This window comes from Lepus europaeus, chromosome 18 (assembly GCF_033115175.1).
Source record: "Lepus europaeus isolate LE1 chromosome 18, mLepTim1.pri, whole genome shotgun sequence".
NCBI lineage: Eukaryota > Metazoa > Chordata > Mammalia > Lagomorpha > Leporidae > Lepus > Lepus europaeus.
In genome coordinates, this window is record NC_084844.1 from 10675620 (window position 1) to 10693595 (window position 17976).

Consider the following 17976-nt stretch of genomic DNA (forward strand, 5'->3'; position numbering starts at 1 on the left):
TGGAGATAAGATACATTCTTTTGAGGAATGAGCCTGTATACAGACTGTAAGTCAAAAATGAACTGTATACATGCAAAAGATGTAAAGAAATCTCTTGCAGCTGATGTGTAATGACATGTCCAAGTAGAGATTTCAGAATACGTGTAGACTTGTGACTCAGAAGAAAAGATAGAGGTCACTGGGATCTGGTTTGATAATAAACAAGATAGGGCATTTTTACCATGTGCAACACTATGAAACTAGGAGAATGGATGAATTCAACAAGGGAGACAGAAAGGGGGAATGATCTGGCATGGACCACAGAAACTCTCAGTTTTATTTTGGATTGAGGAAGAAAATATAACTTCTTTATGAGGAAACTACCACTACAAAGACAATCACACCAACAGGTGCTAAAGAATGTCTAGAACAGTACTTTTAGAATTCCTGATAAAAATGTCCTACATCTATGTTGTCCAAAATGTTAACCACTACCTACATGTGGCTACTGAACACCTCATATATTGCTGTGTAACTAGTGAATTGAATTTTAAGTTTATTTATTTTAGCCATCTTCAATTTGAAAAACTATAGTTAGCTAGTACCTACCTTATTAAACAGTACAGGTTAGAGAGCTACAAGAAAACCAAGAAGAAGGTCATTTTAAGGAGGGATTGTATAATTTCATTTAATATTTTTTGAGAAATCTAAAAAATAAGGACCACATAGTGCTCATTGGATTGTGTTACATAGCAGTTTTGGATAATTTTGGGGGGAAATTTGGAGGTCAAAGATTTTTTAAAAGATTTATTTTTATTTATTTGAAAGGTAGAGTGAGACGGAGAGATACACAAGATACACAAAGGTCTTCCATCCTCTGGTTCACTTCCCAAATGACCACAGTGGTCAGACCTGGGCCGGGCCAAAGCCTGGAGCCAGGAATTCCATCTGGGTTTCCCATGTGGGTAGTTAGGACCAAAATACTTGCTCCATCTCCTGCGGTCTTTCCAGGTACATTATAGGGAGCTGTATTGGAAGCAGAGCAGCAGGGACTTGAATGAGCACTCTGGTATGGGATGCCAGCATTGCAGGCAGCAGCTTGTAGATGTGCTACAATGCCAGCCTTTGATAGGAGAGAGTTTACCATATTTTAGGTTTTATAAGAAAACCATTATTTGATTTCTGACCAATTTAAGAACTTTTATGTGTTCACCTCTCTATCCTGGGTCATTTATTAAGTGCCAACTAAATAGTGAAGTTTCTGAGCTTTGCCGTATCCCTAGACAAAGACAGATGAACTGTGTCTTGGAGCTGGTCCTCCTTCTCAGAGGAGGCAAAGTTAACAGAAGTTACTCTGACTGAAATTGAATGTGAAGGGGTCATGAAGCCTACTGTCTGTGAACAAGTCCTATTTGCTCTCATGCCTGTAGGAGGCCTACAAACATTGACAGTCACTGTCTAATAATACCTGGATAATTATGTTCCTGGTCCCTGATGCACTATTTAATTTGCCATTAGGCAATCAAGAATTTCCCATTCACTAACCACCATTAGTTTTTTTGGCTTCCAGAAGTAGACATCCAGTCCGACTAGCTCAAGTATGGAGCACTCAAATTAAGAATTCACATGATAGAAACAAGAATCTAAGTACAGAGATAAATTTATGCTTTACTGAGCCATTATCTACTCTTGAGGATTTTATGTGGCAATGAAGTTCTGAAAACTGAGGTGTAGGTGATCTTGGATAGCTACCGTGCTGCCCCTCTTTGGCTCTCTCCTTGTTTCTGTGCACTTTTGTGCTCTGCTGCCTTTCTTACCATGGCTGACATAATGGTTCTCTGACCATATCCTTACTCATAGAATTTGCTCACATACAAAGTTGACATCATGGCCACTCTCCGCATTCTTTTAGTGTCAGCCCCTGATGCTAACTGCAAGATTCTCTATATATTCTTTTTTTTTTTTTTTAAGATTTATTTATTTGAAAGTCAGAGTTACACTGAGAGAGAAGAAGAGGCAGAGAAAGAGAGAAAAAGAGGCCTTCCACCACTGGTTCACTCCCCAATTAGTCCCAACAGCCGGAGCTGTGCCAAAGCCAGGAGCCTCCTCCAAGCCTTCCCATGTGGGCACAGGGGCCCAAGGACTTGGGCCATCTCCCACTGCTTTCCCAGGCCATAGCAGAGAGCTGGATCAGAAGTGGAGCAGCTGGTACTGCTGGGATGCCGGCACTGCCAAGTGGCAGCTTTACCTACTATGCCACAGCGCCAGCTCCTCTCTATATATTCTTTTTATTTTTTAATTTTTTTCAACTTTTATTTAATAAATATAAATTTCCAAAGTACAACTTTTGAATTATAGTAGCTTTTCCTCCCATAACTTCCCTCCCACTGGCAACAATCCCATCTCCTACTCCCTCTCTCATCACATTCTTCATCACAATTCATTTTCAATTATCTTTATATACAGAAGATCAACTTAGAATATACTAAGATTTCAACAGACTGCTGTGGCAGCTTTTATCTTTGTACTATGCTTCTGTAGATTAGTGGAGTGTCTGCTTTCAGTGAGTATTTAAAGGTGTGTGGTGGGTGTGTCCAGGGAGCTCTGTTCAGTTCTCCAGGGTGAATGACATGTCTAAGGTGACACACCCAGGTTTGGCGTGCTAAATCTCTCTCTCTCTCTTTTTTTTAATCAAACAGGAGGTTTATTCTATTCAGCTGAGCTTCTCTCCTCAAAGGAGACCAGTACCTGATTACTACCCCTAATGTGTACATTCTCCCTCTCTGCCACAAGGGCTATGCAAAGTATCTGTGCAGTCTTCAGTATAAGCTCAGATTACTCAGCAATGTCCTTGACCAGGTTCCCAGGGAGCCCTGATCCTGTGGAGTCTCCCACATTGACTGCCTAAAGTCCCAGCCACACTTTGAGCCCTGGCACACAGCCTCAGTTTTTTCACAATCCTGACACACAAACCTCCCACAGTCATGAGCACCCAGACCCCTGTTAGTTCTCCTCTCCAGAGTCAGGAGTCTTGACTCAGCTGCTTGCTGGTTGTGGACACAGCTGGCACAGCTGTTATGTATGTCCAAAATGGCGCCCATTCTATTGGCTTTTATAGGACATTGTTGCAAGGTTATCAGGGAGAGAGAAAAATGCTCTTCCTTTTTTTTTTTTTTTTTTTTTTCTCCTCTAGTTTGGCAGGTCCACTATCCCCCACAGGGCTCCAAGCCAAGTTGCCTCTAGGCTCTTCCTGCAGCTTTATCACCAGTGTCTTGGGCTGCTGCAGTCTGGTCTCATTTCACATTCCAATCTGGTATGGAATCTCTCGGCTGCTGGGGTCCTGAGTTGTGGGGTGTCCACACCCTCCATGTAGGTCCATTGTGTTCCTCTAATTTGTGTAGTTTCCTCTTCTGTTTTCTCCCTAACTCTTCTGTGAGACTGCACCCTCTCCACTTTTTTTAAACTATCTTCTCCTAGACTAGAGCAGTAAGCTTTCTCTCTTCTCTACCGTCTCGGAAACCTCCCAGTATATTCCTGGCAGATTTCTTTAGCTGCTTTGAATAGCATTTTATTCCAGGATTTAACTGTAAATTTCCTAATATATTGAGTAAGAATCATATGACTACATTGCTCATTTGTTCTTTACACCCTTAAAAATATTTCTAATTAGTAATTGCCTACAACTTCCTTTTCTTTGACCATATCTTATGGCTTCCAAGAAAAAGAGCTTAATTTTGAAATAAGGAGAACATTTTCAATGCTTTATAGAAATAATATATTAGCTAATTACAAAATCTCCACATTATTTGTGATATACTATTTCATGAACCTTTATTCCTGCCAGAATTACCGTGTTCATTAGTTTCTTTGGTTGTAAGAAGAAAAACTAAAATGTGCTAACTCAGGTAATGAATGGCCTATTATAACCACAAGCATATTAAAGAACAAAAACAGAACTGAAAGACAGTTTGAAAACTATTGTGGATCCAAAATACTCATAAGATGTCCATGGTCAGCAATTGTGCTACTTCACTGTAGCACTCCACCAATGATAGTCAGCTTATCACTGTGACGAGTCTCCCTTCTGCCCCTATTAGCTTACTATATCATTTGCTTTTCAGTACATCTTTTCCCAATCTACTCCTTCTGCTTTTGTTTACTCTTAATTCTAATTTACTCTATAACTTATTGTGTCCTTCTTCTTCCTTGTCTGCTCACTCTTTTAGCTTTTTCTGTGTTTCCCAGTTTTATTTCCAGAGACAAAACTTATGGTTGTATTGATCTCAATCAGACCAGAGCTTTTTACAACAAACAACACATAGGCTAAATGTAGTGTGGTCTTGTGCTCACAACACAGATTATGGTCAGGCTTACACTGAGAATAGCTGGGGGCCTCATCTCTCAGGAGGGCAGTTTTCACAAAACAACCATGGAGCTGATAAGGCCCATACATGTAATTTTCAGTAGATGTATTTAACCCATATGCAGTCCACTTATTTTAACATGGTATGAAGTTAAACCAGACTCTCCTTCCCTCTATAAATAGAGATACAACTCTAAGTAAAATATGAAAAAAAAATTTAAAAATACTTTTGGCACAGTAAACTTCAGCTTGTGTTTCTTTTTTTTTTTTAATTTTATTATTATTTTTTTGACAGGCAGGGTTAGACAGTGAAAGAGAGAGACAGAGAGAAAGGTCTTCCTTCCATTGGTTCATCCCCCAAATGGCTGCTATGGCCGGCACGCTGCGCTGATCAGAAGCCAGGAGCCAGGTGCTTCCTCCTGGTCTCCCATGCGGGTGCAGGGCCCAAGGACTTAGGCCATCCTCCACTGCCTTCCCGGGCCACAGCAGAGAGCAGGACTGGAAGAGGAGCAACTGGGACAGAATCCGGTGCCCCAACCAGGACTAGAACTTGGGGTGCCAGCACCGCAGGCAGAGGATTAGCCTAGTGAGCCGCAGCGCCAGCCAGCTTGTGTTTCAATAGCCCTACATCATAGTGAACTTTTATGTAAAACTGTGTGGTTAGAGACTGCATTTTTTATGCCTACATGAAGATTAGAAAACCAGTCTAAAGTTGGTAAGAAATGAGGACTTAGACCTGGACACTACATAAGTTTCAAAGAAACAGTTTTCAAACTACATACAGTTTCAAAGGCCTCTCAGGCTGGAAAACAAGATCTAAAACTTAATATCCACAGCCAAGAAAAGCTGTTTGTCCTAGACTGTGAATAAAAATAAATAAATAAATAAGTAAATAAATAAATAAATAAAAATGAAAGTCTGAACTAAGCTCACAAGGAGGCTGGACTTTGTATTAACCATGTGAATTCAAAATCCTTATTGAAAGAGCCTAAAACTGACCTGTGAAGCACCTAGAAATAGAAGAAGTTCAGCAAGCAGCAACTTCTGTGCAAAATGTGTCTTGTCCCAAACGTGGCAGAAGGACCCACTGTCATGTGAGACCCTCTGAAGGTAGAATCCAAAGCAGCAGTGAGAAGATTTGATAGAAGTGAGAAGGTTTGATAGAACCTACACTGTCACATGTAGTTGATCACTTCTCAGTGTTTCAATATGCAGTGTTTTCAGCAGAGCAGTGTGAAATGCTGATTTGATGAACACAGAAGCAAATGCATCAGAAGATCTAGCAAAATTGTGCTGGGCTGGGTTAAAAAAAAAAAACAGTTATTGAATATTTATACCAAGAAGTTATCAGTGTCTCAGTACACTTAATTTTATTGTCTGTTTATCTATATATCTATCTACTATGCTTGTAATAAGCCAGACGCAAAAGAACAAATATTGTATGGTTATGCTTACATGAAATATTTATTTTTAAGAGTTTTTATTTATTTGTTTTGAAAGGTAGAGTTACACAGAGGCAGAGGCAGAGAGAGAGAGAGAGAGAGAGGGCTTTCATCCACTGGTTCACTCCCCAGATGGCCGGCCACAACAGCCGGAAGTGTGGCATTCCAAAGGCAAGAGCCAAGAGCTTCTTCCAAGTCTCCCACATGGATGCAGGGGCTCAAGGACTTGGGCCATCTTCTACTACCTTCCCAAGCCATAGCAGAGAGCTGGATCAGAAGTGGAGCAGCTGAGACTCGAACTGGCACCTATATGGGATGCCGGTACTGCAGGCAGCAGCTTTACCCATTACGCCACAGCGCTGGCCCCTAAAATATTTAGAATAGGCATATGCATTGACAGAGAGGAGGTTACTAAAGAGTAGGGAGAAGGGGAAAAGGAAGCTTTCACTTAATGTTACAGAATTCCTGTTTGGGGTGATGAAAAATTCCGGAATGAGGTGATTGTGATGGTTGTACAATATGGTGCATACAATTAATGTTACTTAATTGTAGTCTTACAATGATTAAAATGACTAATTCAATCCTCACTTTTAAATATATAATTTAGAAAATGCTGACATAAGACATGTTTACTATTAAAAATACCAAAATAGCATTTATGGGGCAGGTGTTGTGGTGTAGCAAGTAAAGCCGCTGCCTGCAACACCAGCATCCCATATGGGTGCCTGTTTGTATCCCAGCTGCAGGCTGACCTACATGCAAGACCCAGATGACTGGAGACTTCTCACCACTCAACCAAAGCCAGGCCATGGTAGCAATTTAAATGAAGAAAGCCTTTCTGGAGAATCTTGTATTTATCAGTAATACAGAGAGAAAGGAAGGAGAAGGCAAAGAGAGGACCTAAGTTGTCAAAGCAGGGATGGGGAGACAAATGAGAAAGAGAGTGAGAACAAAAGAGCGAGAGAGAGAAAGAGAAAGGCAAAAGTGTTCAAAAATAAAATTGTGGCAAAGCAGGTTTAGCCGCTGCCTACAATGCTGCATCCCATATTGGCACTGGTTTGAGTCCCTGCTGCTCCACTTCTGATCCAACTCTCTGCTAATATGCCTTGGAAAGCATTGGGGGATGACTTAAGTGCTTGGGCCACTGCACTCACATGGGATACCTTAAAGAAGCTCCTGGCTTCGGTCTGGCCTAGCTGTGGTCATTGCAACCATTTGGAGAATGAACAAGCAGATGGAAGTCCTCTCTCTCTCTCTCTCTAAATCTGTCTTTTAAATAAAGACAAACAAACAAACAAAAAACATTAAAGGCAGTATTTCCTGGCCATAGTGAGACAGTTCCCTGTCATAAACTTGGAAACATAATCTGGCAACCAGTGGATTAAGTCAAGTTGGTAAGAAAGAATAGGCCTTTACCATATCTGCTGAGGAGTCCTCCGCTTTCACAGGAGAGGTTTACTTCAGCCAGCCCTTATATATATATATCTATATCCTACATGGTTGGCCCTCTCCTCTAGCATCACAATTACCTGGCAAAACTCCAAATTAGTTAAATCCAACTCTCCATCTACTTTGCACCAGAATTTGGGTGAGGATTGTTTATAAAAAAATACACTTGATTACTTGTCTAATTTTATTTATTTTTAAATTTATTTGAAAGAGAAAGAATGCACTCACATCTACTGGGTCCACTCCTCACTTGTGCACAATGGCTGGACTGGATTGGGCCAAAGCAAGGAGCCAAGAAGTCAATCCCAGTCTCCCAGAAGGGTGGCAGAAATCCAAATAACTGAGCTATCTCTGCACCCCAACTCGAGTTAGCATTAGCAGGAAGCTGTAGTAGGGCCGAAGCTGAGCATTTAACCCAAGTACTCTGATATGGGATGTGGAAGTCTTAACCAATAGTCTCATTTTAAATGAATGACCACTGCCTTCAAGTGGAGTCTTAGTTCTGCTTGCCAACTCCACAGTATCTCCCTAATCTATACATTCTTCCACTGAATTGTTAACTTCTCTTTTAGACTTTTAATATCTCTTTTTCTTTCACGCTTGGTGGAAGACCTTGATTTCCATTTGATTATTACAATGGAAGAGTTTCTCTTCATAAGTTTTCATAACCTTAGCAAACAGCCAGGTAGCATTGTACCCATGTATGTATGATCAAAGTTCCTATATAACCTCCACACATGTACAATTTTACCATCATCTCCTCTCCTTTACCCAAGAGTAATACCCTGTCAGATGTCTCCCTACTCCACCCCGAGATATCTGTCATATTATAACTGATAAGGATTGATTTTTAAGTGAAATGGGGTGGATTTCTATTTATAAGTTTGATATAATCAGTAGCATTTTACACATATGTAAACCTGTAGCATTCTTCCCTCCCGTCTCAACTCTTTCTTTTTTCTTAACTAGCAATTAAAATGTCATAAAATCACAGAAATCCCTATCATTTATTAGTAGACACTGAAGAAGTGTTTAGGTTCATAGAAAGTTCTCCCACAGAATTATTTTTTAGTTAATAAATATTTAGTTTGATGACTTGTTTACCAAAACTTATTTATTAAATTTTTTTTATTTGAAAGGTAGACAGTTAGGGACAGAGATAAGTCTCTCATTCCACTGGTTTGTTCTCTCCCCAAATGCCCACAACCACCAATAGTGGGCCAGGGTGAAGCCAGGAGCCCAGAACTCAATCTGAGTCTCACACTAGGGTGCCTGAAACCCAAGTACTTGAGCCATCATCTGTGCCTTCCCAGGTTGCACATTAGCAGGAAGCTAGAAGAGGAAGCAGAGCTGGATCTTGAACCCTGGTACTCCAATATGGGATGTGGGCAGCCCAAGCAGCATCTTAATTGCCCCACCAGAAGCCCACCCCCTCCACCTCAACTAATCTTTGATACTCCATTCCTCCTATCAAATTTTAATTTCCTTTTAAAAATATTATTATTGTATTTTTAGTTATGTATATCCTTTATTATTCTTTCAATCAAGCAATTTACATGGTACATTCTATCTGAAGGTATTTTTATTTCATGCACATTTAGTTGGGCATGGAATTGATTTGATGGTTCATTTTCTCTCTGTATTTTAAGACACTGTTTTATTGTTTTCTGACATCTAATCACTAACTGTTGATCTTCAGTTGTCAATTTCTATTTCTCATTTATTACTTAAAAAAATATATTTCTTTCTCTCCTCTCTCTTTCTCAGCTCACTTTTTCTCCCCTACCTTCTCCCTGTCTCTGTCTCTACCTCTCAATCCCTTATCAGTTTTTCTCGTGTTTTGAAAGCTCACTAAAAAAGTTATTGAACTTTCGTTCATTTATAACTCTGCACATGAAGATTGTTCTAATCCAAGAAAATTCTCATTAATGTTCTCTCTGAGTATTTCTTTATTTGGTCTGGGTTTTCCCTGAATAGTAACCAGAATAGTATTATGGTGGTTAATGTATGCACTCTGGAGTCAAACATGGCTTCCAGTTCTGGTTCTACTATGTAATCAGTTGTGTGACTATGCAAATCTATTTAACCCTTTTCTTTTCTTTTCTTTTCTTTTTTTTGACAGGCAGAGGGGACAGTGAGAGAAAGAGACAGGGAGAAAGGTCTTCCTTTTTCCATTGGTTCACCTCACAATGGTTGCTGCGGCCAGCACACTGAGGCCGGCACACCGCGCTGATCCGAAGCCTGGAGCCAGGTGCTTCTCCTGGTCTCCCATGTGGGTGCAGGGCCCAAGCACTTGGGCCATCCTCCACTGCCCTCCCGGGCACAGCAGAGAGCTAGACTTGTAGAGGAGCAACCCGGACAGAATCTGGCACCCCGACTGGGACCAGAACCCGGGGTGCTGGTGCTGCAGGCGGAGGATTAGCCTATTGAGCCGCAGTGCCGGCCTTTTTTTCAGTTATTTCATCCCTAACAATGAGGAAATGATAGTGTTGATAACTATCAAGTTAATATTGGGATTAAATTAAGCAACATAGGAAAAGTACCTAAAGTAGTACCTAAAAATTGTAAAAGCTCAAAATCTTATGTGTTAATGCTGGTATTTCCCCTCCTCTTTTCCTCTTTCTCCTCCTCTTGCTCCTTCACCCCCTTCTCCTCTTCCTATTCTTATAACTACTTCTATCCCAGAGTCCCACAAAGAAGATACAAACAATTCTTCAGTTATAGGTCCAGAATTGAAGTCACAAAGAATAGAGTTGAAAAAATACTCCTAAACTCATACACAAAAGTCCCCCCACAAAAAATTCAGTAGACCAAGTAAGAACATAACAGAAACTATGATCGAAACTAATATCTAAAGTATTAAAGAAATAATGTAAATTAGGAAAACAGGATGCAAAAATAGGAAAATCATCATTTGAATGTATAAACATCCAAAGAGTTGAAATTAAAATCTAAATGGATAAATTTTCCAGATTAGGTATAACTAAAGAGAAAACCTGTCTTATATTCTGCATCTAGCACATGCTATATGCATACTTGGGATTTCATTTTCTGTGAAGACATATAAACAGAGATTGGGTGTCAAATTCATGTCCTTACTCTTACCTTGGATAATTTTCCTAGTCTATTTTTAACAATGAACCAGAGTTGGGCAGAGATACGAGTGCCAGAACCCGAACATTTGAAGGACCAGGACCACGCTACAGGGGCATCGAAGGACCTGAGGCCTGACTCTCAGGCCAGAATGTCCTTGGACTGCTGCCGTGTCTGAAATGCCACTTATGGTCTAAGAAAACTTTTGTTTCCTGTATTATTAATTACTTTCTTTTTTTCTTTTTCCTTTCCTTTTTAAAAGTTTTTTTATACCAGGGTGCTTCAAGAGTTCATAGATAAATGAGATTAAAAAATATTTATTTTGGTGCAAAACTTTTTGAAAACCAGGCAAATTTTTTCGTAATACCCATTTTCCATGAACTTTATAAACATCATATATCTGAACTTTTATTCTGAAATATACTTTACCCACTATTTCAGTGTCCTAGCTAGATATGGAGCACTTCACCATCATATCACCATTTCTGGGGAAAATCTTCATGTTTTAATGAGGAAGTGACTTCCCCAAATGAAAATAAAGCAGAATAAAGAGATTAAGAAAGAGGAACACCAAGACATACATAAGAAAAACAATGGTAAGGGATGAAACTGGTAAATATATTTAAGTAGTTACTGACATTCTAACTGTGCATTTTAATACAATTCTAAGAAAGCAAGAGTGAAAATTGTTCCAAAAATAGAGTATAAAGGGATGTAAAAGAAGTATAGTAACAATAAAAACCTTAACTATATTCCAGGCAATTTTAAAGAAACTCTGAATTGTGTTCTGCTATTGATAAAAATTTAAACAAAATTTGTGCGACTATTTCCCCATCATATGAAACCTTTAGAACATCTCTATTAACCTTTGTTTTTTCTAATTTTCAACTAAAGGATATATAGTATTATTTCACTGTTGACTATATTTTTTATTTGTTAAACTCTTTATGTGGTAGAGCATTAAGCCTTTGATTAATATAAATTAAAATATATTATCTCAAAAATAAAAAAGTAAATATTAAAACATTCTAGTGAAAAGAGATCAACTTATAGCATAGCTTGATATAATTTTATACAACATATCACAGACATAAATAACATTAGCTACCAAGAAGAAAAATGTTTATGTATATACACATGTATATATATATATAAATACACATATAGAAATACAGACACATGATCTTAGGTTTAACTGTGGTGGCTTTTTAAATTATCCCTCTTTACTCCATAACTTCTCTCAGCTTTATGATTATTAACATCTGTGGATTGGGAGCCATGTCAAATATTTGAGATTTCCCAATTCATGGACTTTGATTTCCTGTTTTGCCATTTACTGTGGTGGGTCAAAAAAATGCTTGCAACTCTTTAGAGAGAGAAAGACTATGCAATGAGAATTGAATATGTTTTCACTGTTTTGTAATCTTCATGCTCAAAAATTCACCTGCATATTTTTATATGATTTTTCTTACTTGGCAATTGACTCACTTTTATTTTATAGATACCTCTGATAAAATGCTGTCAACACTATGGGCAGGAGGTGAGAAAGGAATTTCCTCATAATTCTTCATTTGTCCACTCTAGGAGTTTCTTCAAGGCAGAATATGAATTGCTCAGTTTTATTAGGGGGAAAAAAACCACCCCAGTTCCAGTACACTCTTCTCACTTAGACTGAATTAGTCGAATATACAGTTTGCGGTTGTGTGTAGTCATCCTCAGTGGAAAAATAAATAAATAAAGATTTCTCATGCAAACTTAGTTTTTTTTTATTAGTAATTGTTTTTCCTTTTTTTTTTTTTCTTATCTCCTTCCTCCATGTTGGTCTTATGTCTCCCAGACTAGTTCCATTTTTCTTGTTTACCATTTCCCCCTTATCCCTGGATTCAAAGGCCAAATGAACAAACATAGGGTTTGTTTTACTCCCAACCAACCACGAAATAGTCTTTTCCCTGCAGAATAATTGGCTTAGGGAAAAAGACACAGAAAACAAAACAAGTTCATCATGTGCAGCTTGATCTGACTACACCCCTTTTGAGAAACCAGCCTGAGTAAGAACTGCTGGGAATAGGCACCCATTTAAGGAATAAAGGAAGACGCAGCAATGAAATTTTAGTTGTTGCACTAGATAAAGAGAACTGTGATTTGACTGTGCTTCCAGAGTACTATTTCTAATTTTCCTGACAGTAAGTAAAGATCTATGTGTTTGTGCTGTGCCAAATTTGTGAGTGGATAATGCTAAAATCAATCTATTTTTCAGATGTTTCCAAATACTTGTTTTATGTTGAAGGCTTAATAACTAATGTTTTCTAGTTTTTTCAACCACCTTTTATCGTGTAGAAATAACAGTAGGATACAGGAAAAGAGTAAAATTAGCTCCTGTACTAACTAAAGGAACACTGCCTGAATATTTGGATGCATGAATTTGAAAAAAATATTAATCTTGAGATTATAAAAGCTGAAAAACTGGCTTTTGTTTGTTAAATTGCAAACATTTGGGCAAGATTACTTTCCAATGTGATTTGTCTTTGTTTTCTTACTCTTTAAAAACTTATTTTGCAATTTGTTTCCTAAGTTATTCAGAGAACAGAAACTTCTGAATTCAGAAAACTGAAAGAAATTGTCTCAAAATCAAATTTCAAGTAATTTGAGTCTGAATTGGTATCCTGCAGCTTAATGCCTTTGATAAAAATTGTTCAATTCAATTTGAAGGTAAATACTACAAGAAAATATTCAACTGGGGTATAGCTAGTGAATAATAATTTATTATTCAGATGATTTTAAGTAATCAGGATTTTTATGTTAACTTGATTGGCTTTTGGAGTCCTATTTTAATGCAAAGAACAAGAATGACTTGTAATAGGAAAATGTATACTTTAATTACTTTGTTTATATTGTTGAATTCTAATATGAAGGATCAAAAATGTGAAGTTATCTTATGTGTTCTGAATCTTAGTTATAGCTTTTCCATTGTAATACCGTTATTATAAAATTATAATAACAATCACTCTACTTCCCCACTATTACCCATGCCCCCAAGTTACTTAAAGTGAATATATTTGAGGTGAACTTTTACAGTCATAAGTTATTGCAATAATATTTTATATCTAGTAGGTATTTTACTAAAAAATATACCATGATGCTTCTTTTGATATACGTATCATCATGTTTATTTACTTTCTCCTCTTTCATTTAATGAACAGACTAAATGATCATGAAACAGAAAAGTGTATATCATCAAACACGAGCACTTCTACAAAAGAATTTTCTTAACAAATGGAGGATGCGAAGAGAGAGTTCATTGGTATGTCTGAAAGTTTACCTCTTTCCAAAGTTAGGACTCTTTCATTGCCTAATGTCTCTCTTATGTTATATTTGAGTTAGAACATTAGATTTATTGATTTCTAGTTTGTAGCTGTGCTTTAGAATTGAGAGACTCATTGGCTGGCGCCGCGCCTCATTAGGCTAATCCTCCGCCTGCGGCACCGGCACACCGGGTTCTAGTCCCGGTCGGGGCGCCGGATTCCGTCTCTGTGGCCCGGAAAGGCAGTGGAGGATGTTCTTGGGCCCTGCACCCGCATGGGAGACCAGGAGAAGCACCTGGCTCCTGGCTTTGGATCAGCATTGTGTGCCGGCTGTAGTGCTCCAGCCGCAGTGGCCATTGGGGGTGAACCAATGGAAAAGGAGGACCTTTCTCTCTGTCTCTCTGTCTCACTGTCCACTCTGCCTGTCAAAAAATAAAAAAAGTATTAAAAAAAAAAAGAATTGAGAGACTCACAACAGTCCCCAAAGAATAAAATAGAATTGTAAAGACCAAAATTATTACTCATATTGTCTTAAAAAATAGAGATTAAGTGAAAACTTAACTGTATGGTAAATTAGAACCAGTGTTTTATGAGGAATCTCTATACTGTCTTCCTCAATCCAGATGTCCATCAATGGATGTCTGGATAAAAAACAAAAAAACCCATGTGTGTGTATATATATATACACACACACACACACACATACAACAGAATCAGAGTAAGCCATAAAAAAGAATGAAATCCTGTCTTTTACAACAAAATGGATGCAAATGGAGACCATTATGCTTAGTGAAATAAGACAATCCCTAAAATATGATGTGTTTTCTCTGATATATAGTAATTAATATAGAATTTTTTAAAAAGTATATAAGAATGAAACTGACATCTCATGATTTGATTATTGTTTTTAGCCCTTTTCTATATCCCTGTGGAACAGTGGTCTTTCTAGTTTTTTACTTGTTCAATATTATGGCTACTGGTGCATTGATCTTGTGATTATAAAGTAAATTGAAATTATGTTATTGCAAAAATGAAAGGCAAAAAAGGAAGGAAGGAGGGGGAATTGAGGGAAGGAGGCAGAGAAAGAAGTATTGTTAACTTCTCTTTATATTAAAGTCTGGTTATCTACTTCCCTTTATATTAATAAGTATTTAAAAAATTAGAACCACTGTTAAAGCTACTATTACATATTATACATTTAAAGCCAATACATAGTGATAATGTGGCCTAGTTTAAGTTGAGAAATTATTTTGTGGACTTATTTTTAAGGCCATGAGTTTTCTATACAAAAATTATTTTCAAGATTTATCACCAAGTAACACCACTGATTTTCATTTTGCATTAGGTAGTTGGGCTAACTACAAGAAAGTATCCCAAATTTCAGTGGCTTGACACACAAAAATTTATTTTTCATTGTATTTACATTATAAATAAAGTCAATGGTGGAAGGGAAGTGGATTGGGTAGATGGGGAAATCTTCTCCATATGGTCATTCTTGGACCCAGGCTCCTTAATCTAGGGACTGCCATTTTCCTAGGCCTTGGAGACCTTGGCTGGATCCTCGGCATCCAGTCAGAAGTTGACAAAGAGGGCCACAGACAGAGAACACAGAAGCTTGTGCAGGTGTCCATGATCTGGGCCTAGAAGTGGTGAATATCACTTCTGCCCACATCAAATTGGCCAAAACTCAAACATATTGGGTCCACTGATTTTGGGTGGCTGGGAATATAGTAGGCTGTTGTGCCTATTGTTCCCTGCAAAGTATTGATAGTGGTGAACCACTGGACAGATTCTACCATTCAGTCACTTTTTTTTTTCTTTAGCCTCCAATACAAAGATATAAACATTGACAAAAGTACTGCTATTTCACTATCTACAATATACTATATGCTATATACTGCAATAGTTTGGATGCTGGATTCTGAGATAGTTCAAGATTTAATGCAAATATTTAGTTCTAGCACTGGATAATGGTATAAACGGCTATAAAAAATCTTTAACATTCTTTGATGTTGACTCTTTAAGGGAACATAATCTAAATTCATTCTTTTTTTTTTTTTAAATGTGTTATAGGAATGGGGACTCCCAATGCTTCTAGGACTGTATATGGGTATATTTTCATATTTGAAGTTTAATGATCTTTTTCCTGAAATGCCTCCTAAAGATCTAGGAAGAGTTGATAATTTTAATAGCTCTTCTCTAATGGTTGTGTATACACCAATCTCTAGTATAACCCAACAGATAATGAATAAAACAGCATTGTCTCCCTCCTTGAAAGGTAGGTATACAAACAGCAAAAGAATTATTTAATTTAATTATATATTTTGGGTAGATGTATACAGATTAACTTCAGGTTATAATAATATATTATGTGATCAAGTAAAGTACCAAGATAACAGAAAACTTGGATTGTATTTTTCTATCATATAGCTAGTCTTTTAAATCCATTTAGCTTAATGGAGTTCTAGCTTAGTGAGGACCATGTTTCTAACGGAACATAACTGCACAAGAGATTTGTAATTTCAGATTTGCAGAATAGTGTATGGTGAGACTATATATATTGGTAAGTGCATGTTTTAATTAGAAATATAATAATTAGGATTTATAGCTCAGAAATTATATATGTTTATTATTATTAAACAGTAATTTTATAATTATGAAGAGTAAGGGTGGATAATCAGAAGATCATCCTGTTCTATATATACATAATTTTTAAACTTCTTTAATGTTCTTCACTCTAAGTAAGGTCATTATGTAAGAAAGATTAAGTTGTGTATTTCATTCAGGATGAGTTGGGTACATTCTGGCTATTTACTCTTTGATACTCGATTTCCAATAAGTGAAATTTCTGACTATAAGAAATAGGGTTGATTTTTATCTTGATTCTTGCACAAAGTTTATGTAAATTGTCTTTGTTTTATCAAATCTTGGATTCTGAAGTTCCCGACTATATAATAACCACAGTTCTATTCTTTGTACCCCAATTGTCTTATGCATACTTATCCTACTATAATGTTTTGATGTATCTAAAACTTTCCTTTACACTTGCCATTACTAATAGGAAAAACTTAATTCTCATGCATATCTCTTGATTCTAAATATAAAACATGAACTAAAATTTCCCATCATGTCTTTTCAACTTTGATTTACATGGAAAATCATTCCAGCTTAAGTCTAATAAAAATATGTAATAACACAGTTGGATATCACATTCTGTTTTTGGTAACACTCATTTTGATGTCCATTTTTACCTTTAATTCATAGGAGTAAAAGTCATTGAGGCACCAAATGAAAAACATGTGGATGAAGTGCTTGAACATAATGTACCGTTTGCTGTGGGAATCATCTTTAATGATACTTTCTCTTACAAGTTAAAATTTATTGATTTCTATCAAATTCCATTATTGAAACAAGAAATTTTTTCAGGTGACTTTCCATATAGATTATTATATCATTTTTATGTTTTCAACATAAGGAACAGGTAAAGATGAACAATAGAGATGCTTTCAGTGGCACGTGAGAAAATAAGGGATAGCATTTTTGTTGATGAATTTGTTCTGAGGTCAAGCATATCTTTCCATTAGAGGAGGACTCTCAAAAAATTGTAGAGTAATCCATCACATATCCATTGAGTTCAAAGATGTATGTTTTTAAGATGAAGAAGTGATCAGGGCTGATAGATACAGTCTCTTGTGAGATTCCAGTTCATCAAGAAAGAGAGACATTGAATAGTTTGTGACAAGTACAGCCTCCGGCTGTACTATCCTAAAAGCACCCCATCTCATCTGAACTCAGAAGTTAAGCAGGGTTGGGCCTGTTTAGTACTTGGATGGGAGACAAGTGCAAGGAAAGGTGCTTAGACCAAAGGATTCTAATAAACTGGGATTAGGAAAGTCCTACTTGGGGTACTGATATTTAAGACCAAATGAAGGGGGAATAATATGGCAAAGGGTGTTAAACCACCACTTGTGATGCTGGCATCCTATATCAGAGACTGTTTTGAGTCCAAACTATTCAGATTTTGATCCTGCTTCCTGCCAATGTGCCTGGGAAGGCAGCAGAAGATGGCCCAAGTACTTCAGCCCCTGCCACCCGTGTGAGAGACAGGGGTGGACTTTCTAGCTCCTGACTTTGGCCTGGCTCAGACCTGGCCCTTGTGGCCATTTGGGAAGTGAACTGGTGGATGGACGATTGATCTCTCTCTCCGTCTCCCTCTCCCACTCTCCTTCTCTCTTCCTCTCCCTCCCTCTCTCTATTTCTCTACCTTTCAAGTAAATATATAGTTTTTTTTTAAAGACCACAAGGAATAGCAGGTGTAAGACGATAGAAGCGTTGTATTTTAAGAAAT

At 37.5% G+C, this 17976-nt stretch overlaps 1 protein-coding gene across 4 annotated transcripts in view; it reads left to right on the plus strand.

The window, feature by feature from the left end:
- Positions 1–12322: 12322 nt before the first annotated feature.
- The window catches only part of ABCA6 (ATP binding cassette subfamily A member 6), a 104353-nt gene continuing 98699 nt past the window's right edge, over positions 12323–17976 (plus strand). Inside the window, exons 1-5 of one of the 4 annotated variants that reach the window (XM_062175536.1) lie at positions 12323–12509; positions 12899–13035; positions 13527–13627; positions 15702–15906; positions 16893–17054. In XM_062175536.1, the coding sequence (XP_062031520.1) occupies positions 13532–13627; positions 15702–15906; positions 16893–17054 (463 nt within the window). In that variant the 5' untranslated portion in view covers positions 12323–12509; positions 12899–13035; positions 13527–13531. The remainder of the gene's footprint in view (positions 12510–12898; positions 13036–13526; positions 13628–15701; positions 15907–16892; positions 17055–17976) is intronic. The other 3 variants (XM_062175532.1, XM_062175535.1, XM_062175534.1) reach the window with 3 other exon arrangements.